The sequence below is a fragment of the Phalacrocorax aristotelis genome, chromosome 1 (genome assembly GCF_949628215.1).
Source record: "Phalacrocorax aristotelis chromosome 1, bGulAri2.1, whole genome shotgun sequence".
NCBI lineage: Eukaryota > Metazoa > Chordata > Aves > Suliformes > Phalacrocoracidae > Phalacrocorax > Phalacrocorax aristotelis.
Window position 1 is genome coordinate 32,987,114 of NC_134276.1, and position 26,035 is coordinate 33,013,148.

Sequence of the window (26,035 nt, forward strand, 5' to 3'; positions counted from 1 at the left end):
CCCGCGCTACGCAGGAGGGTTTAACCCCAGGGCGAGCGGCTGAGCCCGGGAAGTGACGTGTTTTGTGGCGGCCGCCGGTGCGGCCCCACGTGGTGGCGGCGGGAGCGGTTCGCTGTGCCGAGCGGAGCCGGGGCCGCAGCCGGGCACCGCCCCCCTCCGGGCTGACATGAATCCCTTCGCCTGGTACCCGCCGCCCCCGCCGGGGCTCCCGCCGCCGTTTTTCTGTCCGCCACCCCCCTGGGGGACCGGCTTCTGGGCTGCCCCCGGGCCCTGCCCGCCGCCCGCCCCCTACTCTTCTGCTGACGGACACCCGCCGCCCGACGGCTACCCGCCGCCCGCCGAGGGCTACCCCCAGGCCGATGGCTACCTGCAGCCCGACGGCTACCCGCTACCCGTTGAGGGCTACCCGCCGCCCGCCGAGAGCTACCCGGCCCCCGATGGCTATGTGCCATCCGCCGCCTGGTACCCGCAGACCTACGGAGAGCAACCGCAGGGCCCGCACGCCGGTGAGGGGTGCCGGGGAGGTCGTCTCTCAGGCCCATGCGCTCCTCGGGGACCCTCGGGTTGTCCCTAACCCTTGAGGGGGGTGGAGGACTTCCCCCTTCCTGCAAGCATGTGGCCCGCTGCCTGTGCTGGGCGTGCAGACAAGCAGCCCTGGCTTGTCTCTCCCTCGGGCCCTTCCCTGCCACAGCATGCCCTGCCAAGGTAGCAGGGGGATGTATTTTACCAGCTGTATGTATAATTGGCTCTTTTTTTTTTAAGGTGGAAATGGCAATTTTTCCCAGAAACGGCAAGGCGAGCAAGCCCCTGGGTTTAATAAACGTTTTCCAGAAGAAAATAATAAGCCAAAGGTATGGGTTGGGGTCCCCAGCACAAGAAAGTTTTGGACCTGTTGGAGTGGATCTAGAGGAGGGCCATGAAAATGATCAGAGCGGTGGAACACCTCTCCTCTGAAGACAGGCTGAGGGAGCTGGGGTTGTTCAGCCTGGAGAAGAGAAGGCTCTGAGGAGACCTTATTGCAGCCTTTCAGTACTTAAAGGATTTAAGTACTTATAAGGAAGATGGGGACAGACTTTTTAGTAGGGCCTGTTGTGGTAGGACATGGGACAATGGTTTTAAACTGTCGAAAGAGGGTAGGTTTAGACTGGACATAAGGAAGACATTTTTTATGATGAAGGTGATGAGACACTGGCCCAGGTTGCCCAGAGAAATTGTGGATGCCCCGTCATTGAAAGTGTTCAAGGCTGGGTTGGATGGGGCTTTGAACAGCCTGGTCTAGCAAAAGGTGTCCTTGCCTATAGCAGGGGGTTGGACTAGGTGATCTTTGAAGGTCCCTTCCAACCCAAACCATTCTATGATTCTATGTCAGTGACAGTCATATGGAACTTGCCCCGTGGTACTACAGAGGCCCTGTTCTCTTGTCTAATGTGCCTGCCCTTAGGAAAGAGCAAACATATGACAATCAGTCTGCAAATCTTGAACCTGTTGAAAGAAAGATATATTTTAATCAATTGGGAGAACGATCTCTGCTGCTCTCTGAGCTCTTGCATGTCATGTGAGAACAGGCATGGTCTGACTTGATGGGGAGGAGACTTAGGGCTGTAGCCTAGCTTTTCTCGAAGCCCTCAGTAACCCTATGCCAACCTGGTATGTTCACAGAAGTGGTAATTGATGGAAAGGTGGTAGGGGAAAAAGCTGCGTGCAGGGCGCTTTGGAAGATGAGTGATTTGAACTTCACTTTCATGTTATGTTAGCTTATCTTTGCAATGTGTTTTAACTGATGGCTTTATTAACAGAAATACTCATGAAAGTGTTTCACATCTAATTTAAAATAGGAATACCTTGTAATCTTGTAGCTGCAATCTTGAGATAATTTCTTCTTTTCTTTTTGCAGACCAAAAAGAAAAAAGAGCCAGTTTTCTCCCATTATTGTGATACCTGTGACCGTGGCTATAAAAACCAGGAGAAGTATGATGAACATGTTTCACAACATAAACAGGTTGATGAGTTTGGCTTGTTTTATTTACACTTTGATTTTTAGCTTTGTGTTTGATAAGTAATTAGCTGTAGTCACTCTTTGAATGGAAGACTTAGTAAAGGGATTCCAGAGCGACAGAAAGTGTTGGCAGGGGATTTTTGTTTTGAATGCTGTGTGTAGGGGAGCTCTCACTTGTATTTTTGGTTATATTGTTGAAGTAATTTTAATGTCTGTTTTGTGGAGTATTGTGAAGTCACCCCAGTGGTAGTGATTGATTAATTGACATCAGTATAACATGTAAATTTTTTTGTGTGAAAAGGCTTTATGTGGAAAAATATATTTTAAAAATCCACTCCTTTATTGCAAAGAAGCACCGAAATTTGAAATTGGAGAGTCTTGCAAACCTTTCTCCTAGGTTAACTTCATGTTATCTCCAATTGTCAGATATGTTGCCTTCACTGGTTATTCTAAAGTCGGATGACATTTGGAAGTACGTATCTCTTCTTACTGTCTTTAGAGTCGCATTTGTTTTAAAACTGAGTAGCTTAAAAGCTCTGTGTAACTATTTGTACTGGCATCTTGCACTGAGTTTGTTTGAAGTGTACTCGAATGCTTGTTTAACTTGTTTGGGTAACTTGGTGTGTCTTAAGTTCATCCCCTTATCTTGCAGTGCACGGAAGAAGGCTGCAATTTCAGCGCACATGAGAAGATAGTTCAGATACACTGGAAGAATGTAGGTATCCCCCTGGGCCCAAAATATGAGCCTATGCAATCTTTACTGTAGTCCCTCCTCTCATTCTTCAGAGGCTTGCTTTCTGGAAGGAAAATGTATCACCTCTGAGTAGAACTTGTTGTAAGATAACGTCGTGGATGAAAATACGTGGAATGCTGTGGGATTTTTTAATGGATTCATTTTGTAATCGCTGTGTGCAGTCTCACCACTTTTGGAGGTGAAAACAGTGTGATAACTATGATAGTTGGCAGAATGATGCTTTTTTTTTTTCTTGTGGGTTTTTTCCTACCCCTTTTAAACACCTGTGAAATACTTTTTCCTTAGGCACATGCACCTGGTGCTAAAAGAATAAAATTAGATAGTCCAGAAGAGATCGCTAGATGGAGAGAAGAAAGAAAAAAGTGAGTAAGACTTGTGACCTATGAATTTGTTTTACTGTATTTTTCCCAGGTGATCATTAGGTGACAGCTGAAAGGCAGTAGCAGCGTGTTTTTTAATAGCTAAGAAATCTGGAACTCTTGTACTGACTATAACTTTAATACATGCAACTGTACAAATTTCCGCAGCTTAAGTTGCCCTCCTCGTAAACCTACAGGGGTTTTCTAATTTTTAAGAACCTTCTGCATTGCTTGGCACTTTTCTACTGAAAGAGAACAGAATCCATGAATGATGCTGTCTCAAGTAGTCTAACTCACCTTGTACCTAGAGTACAAGGTAAAGTTCACATGTAAGCAGTATTTCTCATTCTGTGATGTGAGGTGGTACGACTTCTTTCTATTTACAAGGGTTGAACTGCTTAAAAATTCACACTGGACTTTTGTAGATCTTCTCCCACTGATGTTTGGGGTTTCTTTCCCCACTAAGTTGAACAGATTAATATCTACCCTTTTCCAGCAGGTGGAAGATGCTGTAGGCTTTCCTCGCTTCTGTTCCAGACTTGGAACAGTCTTGCGAGTGATCAGTACCTGGGTTTTGTTTCTGTGAGCAAGAGTCCTATGTGCAGAGTGGGGAGAGATACAAATTTAATTTCAAGATCACCGGTGACAAGCTTGGGCAGTGTACCAGTCACCCGTGGTTTTTTTTTAAAATGAAAATAACCCCAGTTGTCTGATGCAGTCTTGCTGATGAATCCAGCTTGCATTTATGTCAGAAAGCGATGTTAATGTGTTCTTGTTTTGAACCTGATTTCCCTTAATAAGTTTTTACACAGTGGCTTTGTGAAAAAGGGAAAATGAGCAGAGGGTATGCTAGGAGATTACTTTTTTATTGCCTCCCATCACTTTCTGTTATATTGAGAAGCAAAAGTTCTCCCCAGGGAGCAAATCCTTCCTGCAAGTTCAACATTCCTTTGGACGTGGTTTCAGCTTCTGCAAATTTCAGAACCACAAAGGGAAGTCTTTCATTATATCAGCACATCATAGCAGTCAACCATTGCACCTGCTGTCATTTTTTACAAATGAGGACAATCTGTAGGTCCTGGTGTGTGTGTGTGTGTGTGTTTTAAACAGCTTTTTTTTTTGTTTGGATTATTTTTGTTTGCTTTTTAACCAAAACCTTCTTTTGTCCCGTGGTTTAAAATGCTGTAATTAACCAGACAAAAATTGCTTGTGACCTGTGCAAGTACAAGTTTTGGTTGCAAGGTTTCATTTTATTCAAATGATACTTGAGGATTTGGTTTTTTACTTGCTTTCACTCTACATATTGCTGTCTCTTCCACCCCCCCCCCCCCCCCCCAGTAGTGATACTTACCAAGTCTTTATTAATTTCAATACAAAGTGTTTGAACAGAGTTAGCAAACACCAAAGTGTCCTTAGATTTGTCTGTCTTGTGGCCCACACTTGATTTTCTGACTAGCTCCAAGGAAGGATATCCATACTTTTGTGCAGAGTCTTTGCTATTCATTTGAGACTTTGCATACACTTCTCTATTTTGGGAGTTGTTTGGGAGAGTTCCTGTGTAGTGGCTGATGCCAAGGTTTAAGTGTTGAAATGATGTTTAAGGTATGTATGTCAGTACATACTCTGCTGCATGCTAGAACATTAGGGAAGCAGGAATTGAATGTACAGTCATGTTGAGGTACTGTTGGCTTGGGGGGTGGGTGCTATGAGTCAAAGCAACATTTGTCTACAGTTAGTTATAAGGATGATATTCTGCCTGAGATTGTTTTTGTTGAGTTTCTAGAGAATGTCGTGGCACGTACTGTTGTTTTTTTACAGATGAATATAATTTGCCTGGCTACAACACTGCTGAAAGCCTTTATCTCCATTTATTTTACTCTGCTGCAGTGAACAAAGTCTTGTAGTGATGACCACAAACCAAAAAAGGCAATACGATTAGGACCGTTTAAGCCAAGGCCACTAGATGGAGTACTGCTGTAGCTGAGTTTGGTACTTCAGTCCTTGTGTGGGCATCTTGTTTCGCTATAATGGATGGGTGTAGGATGACTACCTGGGTGGCTTTTGTTGCTCTTTGTACAGCAAGGAAGCTGTACTAACATCCTTCTCTTTTTTTTTTGTATTTTTTTAATAAAAAATTTTAAAAAATTTAATTTAATTAAAAGAAAAAAGAGAAACCCAGCTGAAATTTTTGTGAAGCATAAATTGGGTCTCCAGCAAAGCATCAGTTTAGTACTGAAGGTCAGTTGTTGACTCATAATAAACATTGCAGTGTACAGGAAAAAAGGATACCAAAGGGAGTCTGAGCTATTAGGCAGATGTGGTTTGTGGTGTCAGGAAAAAGCCTTTTCCTTTCTAGAAGCTCCAGTCAGAGCTAAGAATGAATCTTTATAGGTCATTAGTAGTTTGTCCCTCATTAGGTTGCAGTGATTTAATGTGTGTGTTTTCCTGCTGCATCCCTAACATTTCTGCCTGCTGAATCTGCTGAGCCAGGCAATCTGAAGTTAAGTGGACAATGATAGACATGAAGTTCAGCAGGATCCCAGGGTTTCCCTGTGTTTTGCAGACAGATGGTTGTGAAGTCTGACTTCAACTTTGGCAATTAAAATTACTTTTCTTGTTTTGATTTGTCCTGTCCCTTCTAAGTGTTGAGAAATATGCTGGTTTCAGCATATTTTTTTTCTTAAACACAAGTTTAAAGGGAATTATTGACAGTGCATTTCCTTAACGTGTCAGAACGAGGTACTGCTGTCTTCCCTTCTTTCCAAGTGAGATCCGGGTCCTGCTAGCCCATCTGTTTCTAACCAAGCCTTTCTGAGCAAAGTTTGTTAGAAAAAACGGGGCGAGGCTGCTTTGGTGTTAAAGTGAATCGTTAAATTTACTTTTGCTTAAGTCCTAATGTCATATTGGAGGATTTTCTTGATCTTGTGCGTTGCTTGTAAATTCTCCCCTTCCTCTCCCTCTTTAACCTGTTGGGGTTTTTTGATTCAGTTAGGGATGGACTGCTGTATTTCCTTGCAATACATTTCATACACTGGGCATGTGCTTAGTGAATGAAGGCCAGTACTGTCAACCACATTGCTTTTAATTAATTTGTGGGTCTCTTGTTGAATCCAAGAGTAGCTTGGAATCCAACCTGATGTTGCATTCACAGTAGTTAAGTATGTAATAAAGAAAATAATTTCTTAGCACCTGGTAAGAGTAGAGAAGATGGAGCAAAGTAGAAAGAATATGTTGGTAGATAAAGTATGTAGTTACAATAGATCAAGAAACACAGGTACAGTAAAGTTTACTCTGAATGCAGTAAAACTGCCTCAGCTAACATATGGTAAAATCACACTAGAGATGCAATGCTTGATAAAATGCCTGGGAGTCTTAAACCAAGATTTTCATCAGCTCTCTGATGGGCCATCTTTGTTCCCTTTGGGCTATCTGTGTCCCCTTTGCTGTTGGTTGTGTTTATGCAATCAAGACCAGCTCAAGAAATTATTGAGGCAATTTGATCACAGTGCTGTTCCTATAAAGATGATAAACTAGTATGGCTCTGGACTCTAAAATTCATTGTGTAAACTGTTACGGAAACAGGTCTGTTTTCTGGTAGACATTGGCAAAGCTCTGTTTTTCCACTCCTTGCTAAGAGCTAGTTTACTCTGATGTTTATGTGAGCAAGATGGAGTACACTGGCCTATAAAACATGTGACTTCAGCTAGTGCACTCATTTATTGTGGGGGGGGGGGGAAATCTACTCGCTAAGGCACACACGTTAGCGATTATGCTCAGTGTCGCTGTTCCCTGTCCCTGGAAGCTCCAGGGTATCCTTTACCTGCATGTCATTTTGTTGGTCTACATGTAATATACTCATCTTAGTCTGAAAACTTGCTTTTTGGTGCTGTCCTGACAATTTATGCTGAAAAGCTTCCAGTTCGGATTATAGAAGTGTCTTCGGTTGGAAACTGCAGCTGCTATAAAATGAGGCTGCCTTCTTGGGCACTGCTGCCTCCCTCGTGAAACCTACTGTGCCAGACCATCACGTCCTGATTTAACTCCTGCTTTTACAAGAAATTTCTTAGGTCTGTAAAGCCTTTGTGATGAGTGATGAACCTGTCTGTGGTCAAGCTCTGACAAGTTGTTTACAGGACCTAGGTGCTGGGCTACTTGTGCTTCAGTGGTGTTGGTAGGTAACATTTTAAGAACCTTGTTTTACTGGGGGAGGAGGGGCATGCCTTCTGAGATGGATTCAAACTGGAGTCATCCCATCAGATTTTAACATACGGCCGTTTATGTGGAAAGATTCAGTATAGGCTCTTCCTTCTGCATCTTCTCATCTCTGTTCAGGTGCAGTCTTCCTAAATTTAACCTTCCTGAATAAGAATTCTTTGTATTTAAAAAAAATCCTCTATTTTTACCTCTTTTTAGTACTTTGTGGCTGTCTTCAGACAGTGAAGTTTGCAAAGTCTGCCATGAAGTTCTACCTCAAGACTATAATGTTTCTGTTGTAGGCATCTGCCTCCACTTGAATTTTGCTGCCTCCATGGGTGGCAGCTGATATCAGGAGGTGAACAGACCTCTTTGTGCTGGGGCTGTGGTACCTGATGAGTTGTGGAGTTGCACTGGGGCTGTTACGCTGGGGTGGGTGGGTAACTTTGGTCCACACCTCTTTGGTCCACTTGCTCCTTGCAGGGAGAACTGGTGTTGATTTTGTCCGGTTCCACCAGGGCCCACTGGTGGGCTTAGCCCAGTGTTGTCGTCACACAGCAGAGCACCTGGGGAGGAGTGAAGCCCCATCTACCTCGTACTGAGGCTGGTGACCTGTAGACTTGAATGTCTAGAGCTTACTGTCCACCAGGTCCCCAGGTGGAAGAATAAACTAGCAGGTGCTCATTGTTTCATTTCGTTTGCAATGAGCAACTCTGTGTGTGCGCTGTCAAAATAGGTATGTTTTCTGCACAAGGTAAAGGCAGTAAGTAAAATGCTGTTTATTTTCTCCAGCTCTCCTCAAATGTTAAACACAGCTGCTGTAGGTACCTTCAGATGTGCTTTTGCAGGCATACTCAGACTTATGACGTGAGCTCTCTTTAGCTGTTAGTTACTGCCTGTGTCAACTGGAAGGGTGGTTTGGGAGAAATCTGTCTTGGCACTGAATTGAACTGAAAGCATTTGTGGAGTCCATTACGGTGGCTCGGTGGAGGGAGTGGTAACTCATAGGAATGAAAGTGGGAGGCAGTCATGTCTCAAACCATGTTGTGAGAGCGTGTCTGAATATGTCCTTAATCAGCATAACTACAGGAGCGCTTTGAAGACTTCTTTGCTCCAGGATTAAGGGTCTTCCCTTATGTCTTCTAAAAGAAGAAAAAAAACATTGTGAAGACGAGCTTGGGGCTCTTTTGAGCCTAACTGTTTATTTTATAGCTCTCTCCCCTCCTGTGAGCTTTACTCATGTGCAAGAAAGCACCTTATCCTAAAACTGTGGAGAGATGCCAAGCACAGGGGACTTTGTCACTGTGAAGGTCTTGAGATTAAATAATTCATTGCATGTTTACTGTGTTCTGGGAGTATTATAACATGGATGAACAAATGTAGCTAACAGGGAGGGGAGGAGATAAAGCATCACATCCCTATGCTTGCTTGAGCTGTATGGTGGATTTCTGGGAGAAATCCAATGAAAATAGACATTGACAGCTTGTGTTCAAATCCTTTTAAAGGAGGCAAGTTCTGTAATGTGTTTAGGTGTGCCTCATAGGAAATGCTTCTCATCTTTTTCCCTTGGTATGTGGTTGAAGCTGTCTTGCATCAGTGTGGGGCTTAACATTTGAGTTGTAAAATGGGGAAGATGCATGTGATAAGATTAAATGTTTAAAGAAAGATATGTGTCCTTTTTGATATCTATATATAGTGAGTGGCTGTTCTAAGTTTCTTGTTGCTCCATTTTAATAGACATATAAAATATTTATACTTTGTGTTTCTGTCCAGAAGCCAGTGGGGGTGCGTGCGTGTGTCCCATTTACCACCTTTATCTCAAAGCACTGGGATTTAGCTAACTAATATTTACAGAGCAACCAGCATAGCCATTTTCAGGCTTTGACGGTAATTTGCAGCAAGCCTTACATGTTAGAACCAGCGTGGTGTTCATCCGCAGGGAGGGATGGGGAGGGAGGAGGAGAAAGGAAGAGAGGGATGGTTTGGGAGATGGTTATAACAGTAGGTTTGTTTTGATCTGCATGACTTAGGAATTTTTCTTGGAAGCTGGAAGAAAAGAGGCAGTAATTTTGGTGAAGTAGAGGTCAGTGTGCAATCACAGTACTGAATATTGGTTGAGAGGAAATTTGTGTATTTTTCCTTAACTGTCGCATTAAAATAATATTGTGCACCAAGAAGCTGTTCTTATAACCTTTTCTTTTGTGTGTTACAAGAACTTAGCAGTTGGTTCGCTAAAGGTGTGCGGTACCTTTTAAGATCCTTCAAATATTCTAACTGAAGCACCATAAAAATAAAATTGTGGGACTAAATCATGCTGTTATGTGTAGGGACAGGCAGAGGGTCCATAAGCATGACTGAACTGTTTGTAGCTTGTTTGATGGTTTGGTAAACCTAATCATGCCAATTTGGTGTATTTATTTATTTATCTGAGTATGTAAGCATAAATGCACTCAGGTTTCTTGCCTTTTTAAGAAGCAAACAGTCTGTTAAACTTCCATTAAATGTTTTAAAAATCTATTACATTTATAGAGGAAGCTAGTTTGGTAAAGGGTGAATTGACAAAGTACAGTTAATCATTTAAGAGCCAGTGAATTTTTTTTTCTTCTAGAAATTTTCCTACATTGGCAAACATTGAACGGAAGAAGACGATGCAGATACAGAAAGAAGAAAGGGGAGAAGTGCTGACTACCCAACAGTTTGGGTAAGCATTTTGAAACAAGCTTGTTACTCTCCTGCTAATGAGTTCAAAAGTGCGCTCTCTTACTGTGGTCTCCCAGCACTTACTGCCTCTACTGTACACACAAACTAGCTGCCCTTTAACAGAGGACAGGTCATTTGACAAACTGCAGATGTAATGTTCCTTTGTTTACAGTGCTTCATAGTCCACTTCAGTTAAATTAAACAATAATTGTATTAGAAATCTGATGTTCATGCTGAATTCTGCACTCCGGCTTGTTTGAGAAAACGGCATTCTAGTGGCTATTCATTAGATCAGCGTAACCTTGGTCTCTGAAAAAGAAATAATGGGGACAGAAGTGAGGCGACATAATGAATCCACGTGGTCTAATCCTATAATGCCTGAAAATGGCCAAGGGATTTTATGAGCAGATTTGGCTTCTTACTCGCTCAGAGGATAAATCAATAATCAAGTGAAGAGGGGAGGAAGATTTAACTTTATTTTCGTAGCTTAGGTAGCGCTACTTCTACCCTTCTTCACCTTTATCCATCTGCTACCTTTGTTCTGGGTCTGATATGTAATTCTGCTGGATTTTTAGCTGTCCTCTCCCTTGTATTGTGAATTACTTTCCAGTATGATCTTTTCTCCCCCACACAGTGTCAGTGTTATGTGGGACCAGCTAACTTCGTTAGCTCTACTTTAGGGCCTTTAGGAAGACTTATTAAAAATGTTATAATGATCCACACCCCCAGAATATCACTTGTTTAAACAACAAAAACGAGCTGCAAGGCAGGAGCAAACCTGCTTCTAAGGGGCTCTTGCTAAATCCCACTTGCTGCTGCGTGGAAGTGAAGCTGGAGCTTGTGTATTTTTTTTTTTTTAATAGGGAACGACACCAAACAAAATAAAACTTGCACCATGATAAAGTGGTTGAACTAGTGCAGAATAGGGTACGTGCCAGGCTAGTGCGATTTGTTAAATGGTGATGGTGCAAATTACCCTGGTGCAGCATATGCTTCAGAAGACCCAACACTTTCCCATCGCCTCCAGCCCATTGCCTTTTGTGACTTTAGAAGGATGAGTTCATAAAAGACTGAAATAGAAAGTGCTTTTGAAAGATACAAAGTCGCAGAAGCGCTTTGGTTATCCGAAGAACCAAACCTAGGCATTGAGATTAAAGCCACAAACATGGAATTACATTTGGAGGCTCTTATGAGCAAAGATGGCTTTTGCTTGTCACGGTAACAAACTGTTTGGTGTCTACAGGTTTATTTGGTAAGTGTTGTGGCTGCGAGTTGGGTGCATTATGTAGTCTTAAAGGTCCATCAGCAATTCCGTACTTACCTATTGTATGTGTTAGTCACTTTATCTGGAAAACTTCCCTCAAAACTAGAGGTTGCTTGCTGTTTGATATCACTTAGTGACCTTTAACTCTTGCTGATTTTTAGAAATCTATTCTTTTTTTTCCCCCTCCCTTCTCTGAACTGCTATCACTGTAGACTTGATGAACTGTACAAAAAACTGTCATTTCTGCTTTGTATATCAACAGTAAAGATTCTAGAATCGGTGCCTATCTGGCAAATTTACTGATCCATGAGGCAAAAATAGAATACAGCTTGTTCTCTGCAAGCTGTACTATTAAAGCAAATAGCTAAGTGAGATTTAGAAGGGATTAGATACTTAACACTTCTATGGTGCTTTCCATTTGTGGTTCTCTGAAGTGCTTTACAACTGCTAATTCTCAGCGTCTCCGCATGTGAGATTAGAGATACAGAAGGACCGCTTTGGCAGTCTGTGTGGTGTCTTGCAACAGCTGATTAATAGCACATGGCTCTTTATCCCCTCTGAACGGGAAGTGGAGTACATCTTTCACGAGGGGGAGGCAGAAGGCAGGTGCCAGGCTGATGTTTGTTGGGATGTGTTTGTGACCTTGGGGTTTCTTTCTGGGTGTTGGAGGCCTGAAGGAAATCAGAATGTTGTTTTTGACCAGTCGTCAAGGACAACACCCCTAATTGAGCCTATATTTGCTCAATGTCTTCTAGATTATACAACAACATCCTGAATTTACAGACTGGTTGTACAAATTCAGAAATGCAGTTCTCTGTATAGATGGAGTTGAATTACGGGAGCTAATATTAGCCTCCTTTAGTGGATGAGAGGCTGATGCACAGGAAGGTGGTGGTTTGCCTCTTGTGCCACAGGAGTGCTATGGGAGATGATACTATCAGGGCTGAGCAATCAGTGTTAGACACTGTCATGAAATGACTGGAGAATGAAAAGAAATATGTGTTGTTGTGATATAAAGCCATTTTGAATGCTATGGCAGCCCCTGTTCTCCTCTCAAGAAGGACTTAATTAGGCTGGAAAGGTATGGAAGAGAGGAACGTTGGTAATGGGAATGTTTCTGTACAAGCAAAGAAGTGGGTGGCTTGGAAGGGCTGTATGATGGAGGTCTAGAAAAATTGCACAGGTGGGAGGAGGTAAATAGAATGTGGTTATACACTGGTTCTTGTAAATCGAAGGATGGGGGTACCAAATGAACATTTTAGACATCAGCATGAAGACGAGCCAAAAGAAGTCCTTTTTCACAAAATGTTAACGCCTTGCTGCAAGATCTCAGGGATGCCAAACATTCACATAGCATCCCACAGCACGAGATGCAAAACCATCAGTGTCTTGGGAGCATCCCTAGTCAGAGAGGGTCTCTAAGTGGTGCTGCTGTGATGTAGGCAAGGAGAAGGGTGACCATTTGCCCTGCTCTTATGCTTTTTTCTTTTTTTTTTTTCTCACATGTTCTTCTGGCTGCGTATCAGTGACAAGGTACCAGGTTAGAAATACACCTATGAGACTCTGCTTGCAGGTGCATGACTCTAAACTCAGGAAGAAGTTTCAGGAAGAAGCTCTTGCCGAGTATGGTATTATACGGTTGACTAGGGATAATAGGACCTCTGCCATGCTGTAGGTGAGGCTGAGGGAGAGAGTACAGTGCAAAACGAAACATGAGGCTCATTCAAGAAGGCAGACCTTGCATGTCTTTCGCAGTTGTAATGTGCTGATGAGTAGTTTCAGTCTTGTTTTGCTGAATTACAGTTCTGTTGCTTGAAAATAAGGTATTTTTCAAGAAGCTTATGTTGTCACTTCTATATTTGCTTTTCTGTCTGGGTCACACCTATTCTTCTATCTGTAGTCTTTAATGAGAGTTTGTTAGGCTCTCCAGGTGCCTTCCTATAAACATGCTTTCTGTTTATAGGATATCCTGGAAGATTAGTGGAACCAGCATGCTGTGCTCTTTCCATAATTTAGGACTTGTTTCAGGTTTTTTTTTTTTTAAATCCATTGTCCTGATAGAAGTTTCTTCCTTTTCCATCCCAATGGAAAAGATGAATGTCATGCTAGTTGAAGGCAGGAGTAGGCAGTTATTATTGCAACTGATGGTGTCAGATGACTGGATGGATTTAGTGCAGCAAGATCCTTCCCTGAGCTGTAACTGGAAACAGAGTCTTCAGCAATGGAAGTATGCTTATAGCAGGTGATTCCCTTTTAATTCCACTTTCCTCCTGTTTATGAACAACTTCATTGATTAAAAAGCCAACAAATATTCCCTGCCCTTAATGTGAAGTGAAGACACTCTGTTCTCACGCTGTGTGTGATCAAGAAACTTGCTTAGCCCTTGTACCCTTTGCTTTGTCAAAAGATAAAACGCATGAACTTCAAACTCTTTATTTAGGTTCCAGCTTTGTCACATTGCCCTGCCAATGAGATGAGCTGTGACTACCTGTCTGGTCTGTCACCACATGTTAGCTGAGCTGGAGTAAGTCCTGGCCTCATGCTCTGTTGCTGAACCTTAAATGTGGGCCTGAGCTGTTTGGTTACATCAATTAATTTTATTCTCATAGCTTCTCATTTGTGTGAGATTTGTGTTTCTATTCTCCAGCAAAATGAAGGGGATGTGGAAACCTCCAGAAAATGAAGAGAGGTTTGGGCAGCAAGGAAAACAGAGGAAAAGACAAAGGCGCCCATTCTGGAAGAAATTTAGGAAAAATAACGGCGATTATAATGCACATGGAACTCAAAATGAAGGCAATGGACCAGAAGGCAGCATGTGTGAAAAGGGACATGAAAAACAGCGTGCTTTGGTGTCTCAGCCATACGTGAAGGACATGGACCCTCTTGGTCTGCTGGCAAACAGTGACGCTGGTAAGATGAAGGAATTTGGAGAACTTTTATTTTAAGTGGTACTGCTGAAAAGATTGCTGAACTTCTGTGTAACTAGCAACTTCTGGGGAGAGCTGGGGATTTAGAAAAACTCTCTCCTTGATTGAAAGAGGGCTAACTGGGCATATTTAAAATGGGGTAACTCTCTCTTAATAGAAGGTTGATACATTGATGCAGGGCTTTCCAATATGGTTGGAGAAGCATTCTGGGGAGTCTGTTGTCATGCTTCTCATTGTTACCAACCAAAAAAAAAAGCCCAGGATTGCTGTACTGGTGGCAACAATAGGGCCAAAAGGGTCATAAGCTTGAAGGTAGTCCAGCATCCCTGGGCCTAAAACTTGCACTTAGAACTTCCTTTTAAACAGAAATTTCTGTGGAGGGATATGGTGACTCAGGACATGGTCTTCTAACAAAATTTCCAGTGTGATTATTGTGAATCGTGGGTTACTGGTTTATCTAAAGGAAATGGTGTAGATCTTGCATTTGGGGGGTCTTCTGCCCAAGTGGGCTTGGCCTGTTATGGAGGAAACTATCTCGGTATTCTAGAAGTCCTTTTGATACACGTGTGTGTCTGACTGAATTCATGTCCACGTGTGCTGGTAGGAGGAGCTAAAACTAGTAGACTTGGCTGAGATACAGTTTGGAAAGAAGCTGAAATACAAAGTCATTGAAGAGGAAATAAAACTCTGGTTTGGAAAGGCTGACACAAGAATGTTTAAGATACTACCAGCATTAAGCACTTCTACATAAGTTTGCTTGCAAGCCAAGTTGATCATATAAACACACAGGGAAAATCTAGCAGACTACTTTTATGTCTTTCTGATTTTTCTGTGAGAATTAGGAAGCATTAAAGTTTATTCTGTATGATCAAAAACTGCTTAATCTGAAGAGGAGATGATGTTGGGAGACAGGATATAGGAGTGTCTTGGATTTGAAAAATTTCCATGCTGGATGCTTATTTGTCTTAGCTTTGTTTGTTTTAAAATACATTACTTGCCTTAAATCAATATTTAGCTAACAAACTGAAGAGGGTTTCTGGGCTCTTAATGGAGCACCTGAATTCTATCTTTGTATTAAGGAGTACTTTACCATAATAATCTTATTTTACCTGTAATCTCCTGATTAGGAATGCTTCTTTGTCCAAAACACTTGGCTGAGAAAGGCAGCAAAGGGAAAAGTAGTTTGAGCCACAGGGAGGTGAAGCTGTAGTAACTTCAGGAAGGAGAGGAAAAGAAATAGGATCTGAGTTGTTTTAAGTTTAGATGCTGAAACTTTTGCTTGCTAGTCAAGGTTTTGGAAGTGCTGCCAAAAAGTTTGTGTGCAATATAACATGTTCTGTACAATAGCCTAAAGGACATGCATGTAAAATAATAAAATCTTTATAAAGCAAAAAGATTTGCTTTAATAAAGTACTTCAATAGTCTTTCAAAAATAATTTGATTGTCAAATATCACTTTGTGGTTTTGAAATAAGAGTATTTAGAATGTGAAAACAAATGGATTTCCTTGTATGAGTTAAGTGAATTACTTAAAATGACAGTGTTTTTGTTTTAATTCTGGTTTTTGCTATATTATCTAACTTACTCTTGGTACTCTCCATATGTGTGTGTTTTCTGAAGTATTGCTGCTTAGTTTTTTTTGGTGAGCATGTCTTGTTTCCACATGCCAGCAGCAATATAAACTCTCCAGCTATAACTATTTATAATATATTCAGCAGTGGTGAGGTACTCTTAGGATATGGCATGTAAGCTGACTTATACTCTAGCTATTTATAGCAATAAGGCTAGAATGCATCCCCTGGAAAGACGTCTGATGCTGAGTTTTTCCTCTTGAAAACGTAATCTTCAATTAGTGGAAGGAGAACTCGGCATCCCTATGCAATTTGTTTACTCCACTAATCTCTGCGTGTTGGGAAACTTAAGTATGGTTAAATGTAACTGTATTTCCCCACAGCATCTGTGTTTTACTTAGTGATAAAAAGTCTAATTATACCAAAGTACAGCTAGTAACTTCTGTTATAATAGGTAAAAAAGGAATGTGGTACTTGCAACTGGCTTGAATAATGTGTAGTAAGCAGGGTTTTTTATGCTATTGAGAAATATAGTCATAGCAAATAATAACAAACACAATATAGCTAAGTAGAATTTTGAAACTATACAACTGAAGTCCATGATTTTGCTGTACAAGTACATTTTGTTGGAGTATTTAAACCTTGCTAACAGCAGCAGCCCTTTCCCTAGAGGGAATGTATTTCTTGCATAATGCATTCACTTAAGTTCTGTTTAGTGGCTAGTTCCTTCAAAGCGAAGAAATTGAATGGGAGATGAGAAAACAGAATTATCCTCTTGATTTATAAGTAGAAACAAGGTAAGATGATGAGCCTGTCAGGTGTAAAACTTTGAGGGATTTACTGACCAGAAACAGTCAGTTGTATTCCGTAATGCATAATACTCCCTCCAAATGTATTACTCTCAAAGAGAAATTGTATTCCAGTAAATGTGTTCTCCTAACTTGCTAAAAAGCAAATTAAAAGTAATTCTTCAAAATTCAAAGAAAATACAAAGAAAAGGCACTCAACCCCAGTATGCAGTCAACATTCTGGAGGAGATATAAAAAAGCAGCAAAGAATCAAAATAACTTTGAGTAAATGCTATTTTTATAATTGCTTAAGTATATGCAAATGCTGTGTATTCTCCATTAGAAAAATGCACCATGTTTAGCATGAGCTTCCAATGTAATTGCAAATTGGCATGATTACTAAACCACTGACAATCAACCTTTCTCAAAAAGAACTGAAAGTAAAACGAGGCAGGTAGTTTAGATAAGTACCTGTGTATTTTATCTAAAAGTTGTTTTACTGAACAGCATGAGCTCCGGTGAATCAAACTGCCAATTTTAATGAAATATTAGAAGAGAATGGAGAAACATTTGTGATTTTTCAAAATAAAGATCTCAAAAGTGTTTATTTCAGCCAAATCTTAAGATCTTAAGAAGTGTGAGGCAGTTTTTCTATGGGGCTTAGACAGACGGGGATGGGAGAGGGCTCCTGTACCACCCAAAAATTTATTTGCTCTTACATTCTCACTTTGAATGATCCTAATTCTCCTTTTTTTTTTTTTTTTTTTTTTGTTCTTTCTCCTGACTGGCTTTTGAATCCTTCTCCCCTGCCTCCACAGGACTACATCCAGTAAGACTTCAGGACATATTATTAAATCCTCTCTTTCTCTTTACCTACATTTTATAAAACAACCTTTGGTATGAGAAGAAAGAACTAGAAAGCCCAAGCTCTTGTTCAGGAAATTTTTGTTCGCTTCTGTAGGTTTGCTGGCAGGACTAAACCAGTGGTGAGATGACTTTGCCACTGAATGTCTGTAGAAGGTAGGCAAATATGAGGTTGTTTTATCAGTCCACAGCGCTGAGCAATGGTGCTCAACATTGTTCTTGCATAGCGGTGAGATGGGATTTAGCAGCAAGGCTGGCTGTTGGCACATAGGAGTATTGGGAAAAATCCCTCTTGACTTTTCTCTCCCTGCAGAATCTGACAAGGATGAAGCAGCAGCCAAAGACGGGAAGCTGGGATTGACTGTTGTTCCCAAGCAGGTCACCTCTGCCCTGAGTTCCTTGTCTGCCAACTACGGCAGCGCCTCAGACAGCGAGCCCGAAGGTGTGTAGGAGTGTGTCCTCTGCCCTTCTTTCCCCTTCTCCCCTGTGTCACTGCGCTGGCATGGCCTGCAAGCAATGATAAGATCTGATCACAAATGACCCTTCTTTGGAAAGGGTGGGGGGCTTTACCTCTTCTGTATTTTGTCCTTTGCCCTCTCCCATTCAATTGTCCAAATGCCATTTATTTATAAATGCAGCATTTATGGGTGCAGTAGCCCAGTGGTAGCTCTTTATACCTGCATCCCCAACTACTGAAAGATGCAGATTTTCAGTTATTACAGACAGAACCTACATAGTACTTAAAATTTCTTGAGAAAAAACTTTGAAGAGAATTAAAAGGTGTTGCAGAAGAAAATACAACATATAAGCTGTAGCTTATATTTAGCAAAGATGTCAACGTAATGCCAGTTCAGTGCCACACCTCCAAAACTCTTGGCTATGGAAATGCCTTTTGATTTCTGGCTGGTCTGCCAGTGCTGTAATTCAGAGCTGTCGTGTACCTCTTGATTTTTAGGCTTGTACAAGTAAAGGGAGAAGCTTGTAAGAGGTTACGCACAGGGGTGTTCTTGCGGTCTGTGTACAGGTCCTTTCCAGTTTGCTTTCAGTGACAGCGCGTGCTAGTACTGGTGTAACCCATGCTTAAGGACAGGTTGGGAGGAGTAAAAGGATATGCCGTTACTCTGCTCCTCTTGTTTCCCCGTTCCTCCCTCCTCCCAGTGTTGGTCGCTAACCGGGGTTACCGGGTGAGCCATTACTTGTTCCCAGAATGGTGATAGCTCCCAGTCTTGGAGAAGTGCCCAAACAGAATGTAGTATTTGTGCGGACAGCCAGTGCACAGGGATTGCCTTGGCCTCTGCCGCATCTAGAGCCTTCTCCCCTGCCCCCCAGCCCCCCAGCGTACTTTAGAAAGCCTCAAACAGAGTTTCCTAAAAGATTGAGTGGTTTTTTTTCCCCGTCTTTGCTTGCCTTTTCTCAGCAGCATGTCCTGGGTTGAAGAGGGGGTATAAAATGTCTTTGGTTAAAGTGTGTGTCATCAAATTTCCCAAGCCTTTTTCCCCCCCTAGTTGGGGGGAAAAAAAGCAGCCTGTTTTCAGCCTTGCTTCAAATCATGTTTGGATAGTGCCAGAAAAAAACTGTTATGCTCACCCTGTGAACTAATTTCCATGTCCTTAAGGGCTTTTTCCATAGAAGGCTTCTGGGTGTTGCAGTAAGACTTGAACTCTGTAGTACTTGGATTTGGTGCTCCTCTGAGTGTATGCGTCAGCATACAGTAGAGAACTGCTGCTGCTCCTTGTTTTTGCAGATGGTTACTATGCCTTACTTGCCTTAGATGGCCTACTCAGAGTTACAGAGAGCATCTAGCAGGCAGGGAATTAATTGAGCTTAGGCATCCTCTGCCCTAACTGTATCATGATTTTCTCGGCAGCTGAAGCTGCAGCAAGCTATATTGTGAATGTACTTTCTAAGTGATAACAAGGCAGAGGTTAGAAAATCTCATTCAACTCTTACTACTTTTATTTTTCTTTTTGATTGCAGAATTTTAATACCTTGGTTTTCTTTCTGTGAATGTTTAAAGGTTATTCTTTTGTATTTTAAAAGAAACCCCAAACCCAAATGAAACAAGGCCCTCCCTTCCTCCAAGTAAGCTTTGAACACCTTCTCATCAGGTTACGTGAGCAAGAGTAGTACTAATGAACTGCCAGTGCATGGAGATATAAGCATGTTAAAGAGGCTTTTAAGTTTGAGTTGAAAGTGTGTTCTTTTTCTTTAAGAAATCCCTGTCAAGGCTGCAACAAAAGCTGAGAAAAACCAGGCTGCACTCCGAAATACGCCTCAAACTGCTTGTGTTCCTCAGAGTCAAAACCCGAATCAAAAACGTCCAGAATATGCAGGCACGACATTAAGAAGCTCGAATTCAAACGCACATCCCCCCAGAGGGCCTGATAACTGGGGCAAGAAAATATTACCTCTTCTTCCGAAGCGCCGTCCAACTCTGCTGGAAATGGTAACAGTCTTAGTGCCAAAATAATGCCTCCTGTACAAGAGTAGCACTATTTGTGAACGGTTCTTCTCTTCCCTGTGGGAAGTTAGAGCAGTCTGTTAGCAAAGGTCCTGCCTTAAAATAGCAAAGTGAGCATTTCACTTGAAGAAAGTGTAGATGCTTAAATAAACAAATAGAAATATCCTGGTGTGCATTCAGGTAATGACTGGCTTTGGTGAGCAAGAGATGACAACTTAATCACGTGCCTAAAATGAGCAGCACAAAGGATAAAACCTTTATTCCTCCCTCTCCCCTCCCTGTGGCAGTATCCAGCTGGCTTTGTGTGTGATCCCATCAGCCTTATTTTGATCTTCCTCCCTTTGCTCCCAGCTTTGCTATTCAACTGCCTTCCCCTGATTGAGGAGCACGCAATTTTTTTCAGATGCAGTCAAAGAGATCTTGTTGATAAGGGTGTTGGTCACTTAAACTGTAGAGTGCTGTTGAGCTGCAACGTGCACGTGCTATTCTCTGTAGGTATGGGTAGGCCAGTCTGAGGAGTGACAGCACTGGTACCTTGAAGAGCAGGTTGGTGCCTCAGAAGGGTAAAAAAAGGTTTGCAGGGGTGAGTCCAAGGTGTTATGGTTCTGTTCTCAGTAACAGTGCAAAGCATCCTATTTAGAAGCTTGGTGGATTTCTTCAGTATAAACAAAACTTTGAAGCTTTTATTGCATTTAGTACTCAAAAGCAGCACCAGATAGGTAGACTACCCTTGTGATTCTGTAAATAGCTGGCATAAAGCTCTCCCATCAAAGGAAAACTTGCTCTGGGCAGAGCACAGGAGAAAGCAGGGTGCCACTGACATAAGGACTCTAAAACAGCACAGGATGTTTAGGCAAGAGATACCTGATAAGCCACATCCTAAGCTGCAGATGTGGGAGAAATCCCTTGATAGTCCTTTTAGCACATACTACCATTGCTGCCAAGAATTAAAACTCCTAGTGACTGAAAAGGAAGTGTTTGCCCTTTATGTACTTCCCTAAGCATGCAGTTGTCTTTATCTCTTGCTCTTCAAAGTTGTTGGTGATCAAAGTGGCGAGGACTCTGGAAAAAAGTCATATGAAGTCCCACATGGTGAGAGAAGCTGTCAGAGCATTGGAAGCCTGAATTGTAGCTTGCCAGTATAGTCCGTTTTTAAAATTGCATTTTGGTGGGTTTTTTGCCTTTTAATGTTGCTCAAAACTGTTGTTAAAGGATGCGTACTGTGGCTGTGAATCACGGAGTGCCTGGGATTCGCGGGTAGGCTTCCACTGTCAGAAATGGTCAGTGTATAAAAACCTTGAGGAAGCAAAGTTCAAATTTTAGTGAGTCACTGCTGAGAACGTCTCTAAAAAGTAAGGAAGTGGAATAGTGGAAAAAAAGGATCAGTGAAATGATGCTTTAAAAAAAATAAAAGGGGAGGTAGGAGAATAGCTGCAGATGTCTGTTGGCATTCATTTGGCAGGGAGCTTGGGCACTACTAAAGCATGTTTATTGTAGCCATTCAAGAAGTATTATGTGTTTAACCATTCTGTGTACTGACAAAATAAAAAGCCTGTGTAGCACCACTCCACTGATACCCATGCCTGCATTAAAAAATATAACACAAAGATAGTCTTTGACAGGGTGATGGTGCATCCCATCCATGCCTTTATTTGGCCATTTGGGAATTCAGCAGTTTCTCCTGGTCTGGCAAACAGAACATTGCTCTGCTGTCCCTTCTCTGCTCTAACGTGCATCTCTTAGTTCAGACGGGAGGTTTCTGAAGGCCCGTTTTAGGTGTTGGCTGCTTCTAACACCTCTTAGTAACTAATCTAAATAGAAATATTACTGAATAGAGCCATACATCTTGCTAGGCTTGTATCAGCTACAGAGCAATAGAGGGGAATGTGCATCATCTTCTCTTCTTTTCTTTCCAGCTACTGGCCCAGGACATCCGACATGAAAGGAATGTGATTTTGCAGTGTGTTCGATACCTCATCCGAAATAACGTGTTTGGACTTCAGTTTGAAAAAGAACCACAAGCTGAAACAGAGATTGGACAGTCCTCTACAACTGCAACAACAGCAGAGGCTTTGACGGACAAACCCAATGGATCTAATTGTTCTTGTAGCTCTGACCTTCAGTTAGCAGGAGGAGAAGATGCATTATTAATTGCCCAGGGTGAGAAGGCACCCGTGGATCAGACTTCACAGGTGGTTCGCTTGGCAGATGAGGACACGTGGGAAACCCAGTCAATTCAGCGTGAAGAAGCACTGTAGATGATGTCTGTGGACAACAGAGCAAAGGCTCACTTTTTCTACCTGACCAATGCTTTTGAAAGACATAGGTATAACAAAATACTCATTAAAGTATATAACGAAAGCTGATAAAACCACTTTTCTGATATGTTCTGCCCGAGGTGGCCATTTCCTTGTGAAAACAGCATCTGCATTGAGTAATTGTGTTAACCCATGGCAGGAGGACAGCAGTGGCACGGAGTATGAGCTTTGCTAGAGTAGGTGCAGAACTCGACTTTGGAGCTTCAGAGCTCTGAATGTTTTACCTCGTTAACAAACGAGTGTCAGTCCATCACCAGAGCCAAGTAGTGTTGTGGTAGGATGGATCTTCCTCATGTGAAATCATGGTCTGTTGTGTCTGGGAGTATTTGAGTGTCCAGAAGTATTTCAATGTACTTTTGAAATGGTAATTTTAGTGCATTTTTTTTCCCAGCTGTTATCTGATACAATATATCCAATATAAATCTAATCTATCCAGTATAAAATTAAGAAATGAAATGGAAGATAAAACTGACCTGGCTCTAAAAATACTGCTTGTACTTAGGAGTCTCCTCCTCTCTGAACTGACTTGTTTATTGAGCAGAGAAATGGAAATGAGGGTGCAGACTGATGCAAGAAGCCTTTTTAAAAAATAAGTGAAGATGCAATAACTGCTACCTGCTTGCATCAGCGCTAGGTTGCTGGTTGACCTCAGGTACCCAGTATGAAGCCTTAGGCCTTAACTGCTGTTACAGTCATTGTCTGACAAATCTAACTCTTGAAGCAAACTCTTAGTATTAAGAATATTAACAAAGTTTAGAAAGCTTACCAAGAGTTACTGGTTTGTCCCTTTTTTATATGCATTGGGAATTTATTAGTTGGCCTTCTGGAACAATGTCTTCCTTGGTACGTTGTTATGATGCTCCTACAGCATCCAGTGATTTATTTTTTTTCATGGATTTGTGTGCACGTCGATAGTGTTGTGAGCACTAAAAAAGCAACAGCCGAGGTTTAGACACAAGTTTAGTCTTCTGATTACATTGTGCATTTGTTTGTCAGAATCATTCTTGTCAAGGGCAGGTGTTTGTTACATTGACACTGAAAGCAGGCCATGAAAATAACCTATGATCAAAACCCCCACTTCAGAATATTTCTCTGCTCTTTGTCTTTTAGTCATGGCTAAATGTTGGAGTTAAATCTCAGGGACTGATCTGATTTTTTTTTTTTTGTTCTTTGGTAGAAGTCTAGCCTTCCATTCCATCATCTAAAATACTTAAACTCATATGGGGTGTTTTTGTTGCCTAATAACTGTTTTCTTTCCTCTGGTTGCTTGTGCCGCACATCTCATTTGTGGTGCATAGAAAACAAGAAATAGTTAAAAATTCTGTCCCACTGCTCTGCTGTTTATAGCTACGGCTGCATATTGTGTTTGTAATGCACCATCTAAATTTATGGAATTATATAAATATCAACACCCTTGTAAAAGCTGCATGTCTCAAGAATATATATGTGCAGAATAGAAGCAGTGATCATAAACATTTATATTTCCAAGGCAGGTGATTCATTCTTCTCATGATGGTCCCACAAACCATCTTAATCTCACTGACTTGCTTATGGCTTTTACGGTTTTACTGCGATGAAATTACCATCAAAGGACTCTAAGCCATGGAGGTCCGGCACTCGGGCAGAACCTGATTTCGGAGTGGAGTGGTACCAGTGCTGTTGAAAGCATGGGTAACAGCTGTTGGAAAAGAAATGAATGTCTTAGGATTGCTACTAAATTGCACTTTAATCAACCCTTAACGTGGTTCTGTCCCTATTGAATTGATGGCAGAGCTTTCTTTGACTGTACACGCTGACCTTGTGTTTAAAAAAAAAAACAAACCCCCAAAAAAACCCCAAACCTTAAACCTGAATTCTTTATACTGTTGTCATTGTGGACTTAAGAATATTAAACTTTCACACAAAACCAAAAGCTTTGTCAGAAGAAAATCTTTTTAAAGTTTATTTCATGTAGATAGAAAGAGGTGGGTTTCTTTTGGGGGAGATCTGTACAAGGCCAGCATGCCATATATCAGGAGTTTTAACCCAGGACTCGTGGCTTACATGCCGAATTGCTGCTGTTCTCGTAGCGAACCATTTCTGCCAACTCGTGTAGCAGACACACGGAGACATACACTGCAGTGATGTTAAACCCTCAATTCCAGTCTTGGTCAACGAGTGGAGGGTCTCTGTCCCTTCCTATCCCCTGTGTTTCTTTTTGTGTTCTTTCAGGCTGTGTTCAGACTTCATGTATCCCTTCCTGCTGTTCAAGAATGTGCTTTCTTAGTGCTTTGATCTCAGCCTTCAGATAGGAAAGCTGCTGTAATGACCCTTCTGGTACAGTCAAATGCCTGTAGGCTTTTCCAGTCCTGCAACTTTCCTGTTCGGGGTTAAGAGGGGTGGGTTTTGTTTACTCCTTTCTTATATGATGCCTCTCTGAGTCTCTGAGATGAACCTGTTACTTCTGACATGCTGCAGGAACCAGTGTCTTGATCAAGCTTTGTGTAGCTTAACTTTCTCATTGTTTTGCTGTGGGGTGGTGGTGGTGTGTTGGTTTGGGTTTTTTGTGGGTTGGTTTTTTTTTTTTTCAGAATTGTTAGGGAAAAAAAAAAATCCTACTTACCAGGCTTTGTGACTCACTTTAGATAAAAATATTCCAGTGACAACCTTCACACTTCTGAAATTTTATTTTTATCTTTCTTCTTTTATAACTTAGCTACTGAAAATGTAATTGTGGGTGTCTGGTTTAAATTCAGTACCCTTACACTTTGCTGGTGGCTTTTGTTTGTTTTAAATCCATCTCACCTACTGAGCTAGAACAGTTGAGAGTGGAAAAGAAAAGAGACTTTACTCAGTTGCGATGGTGCAGCGTAGGTAATCTAGCTTTTGCTCTGAACAAAGTACCTTCGTCTCAGAAGCAGCTGTGCTGTCGCAGAAGTGAAGGGAAACAAGTGTTGTGTGTTTCTCATTGATATGACCACTTGGTCAGTGAGGGCTTTTGCAGCTGCTTTTACGTGTTAATGTCACAATCCTTGCATTGAGAGCACGGGAGATGGGGTGGTTCAATCAGCCCTGCTTCAAAGGAAGATGCTGTCCTTGCTGTCAGTGCTCTTATCCTCTGCGTCAGCTCCTTACAACTGGCTGTCTCTCTGCTTCCCCTTGTTCTTGCAACTACAAACTGAAGTCATGCTGTGCAGTTGTTATTCAGGAATAACCATCATACAGTCCCAGTGGATCTTAGATGCTCAAAAGTGTTGAGAAACAAATACAAACCCTTTGGGCAGGCTGTTCTGTCAAAGGCAGAAGTCTGGGCTGGAATATTGCATTCCCCAAGCTATCTAGACCTGACAATCTGGCAGACTATGAACTGATGTGGTTGTGAGGCCATTTGAGTATCTTTAAAAGCCCAAGACAATTGCAGAAAGTTCCTGAGGACTGGAAGAAAAGCAAACATCACTTCAGAAGGATCTGGGGACAGACAGGCTCATAAGCTTCACCTTGATCCTGGGGAAGGTGGTGGAACAGCTGAGCCTGGAAAACATTTCCAGACATACTAAGGACAAGAAGGTGTTAGGATTTAGTCAACATGGATTTATGAAGGAGAAATGCTTGATCAACTGGATGGTCTTCTACAAAGAGATTGATTACTTGGTGGCTGAGGGGAGGGCAGTGGATGTTGCTTATTGTAGCTTTAGCAGGACCTTCGATGCTGTTTCCCGTAAAATCCTTGTTGGTGAAGTACGGGCTAGATGAGTGGATGGTGAGGTAGACTGTACACTGAAGTGCCAGGCTCAAAGGCTTGTCACCAGTCAGTTGAGGGAGGTGGTCCTTTCTTTCTGTTCAGCACTGGTGAGATGCAAC

At 41.9% G+C, this 26,035-nt stretch overlaps 1 protein-coding gene across 1 annotated transcript; it reads left to right on the forward strand.

Annotated features, from left to right (window-relative positions):
* The first annotated feature begins 53 nt into the window (after window positions 1-53).
* NUFIP1 (nuclear FMR1 interacting protein 1) lies at window positions 54-24,846 on the forward strand. Its single transcript, XM_075087297.1, has 10 exons — window positions 54-506; window positions 763-851; window positions 1,895-1,999; window positions 2,649-2,711; window positions 3,036-3,112; window positions 9,912-10,004; window positions 13,915-14,177; window positions 17,730-17,858; window positions 19,630-19,862; window positions 21,794-24,846. The coding sequence occupies exons 1-10, from the start codon at window positions 167-169 to the stop codon at window positions 22,133-22,135; spliced, it is 1,734 nt and encodes a 577-aa protein (XP_074943398.1). The 5' UTR covers window positions 54-166; the 3' UTR covers window positions 22,136-24,846.
* The last annotated feature ends 1,189 nt before the right edge of the window (window positions 24,847-26,035 follow it).

Bases quoted from the DNA above. Each gene is read 5' to 3' on its own strand.
- NUFIP1 (XM_075087297.1), top strand. From the start codon at position 167: ATGAATCCCTTCGCCTGGTACCCGCCGCCCCCGCCGGGGCTCCCGCCG. The intron at 10,005-13,914 runs GTAAGCATTTTG...TCTATTCTCCAG, and splicing joins CTGACTACCCAACAGTTTGG to CAAAATGAAGGGGATGTGGA. The intron at 19,863-21,793 runs GTAACAGTCTTA...TTTTCTTTCCAG, and splicing joins GTCCAACTCTGCTGGAAATG to CTACTGGCCCAGGACATCCG.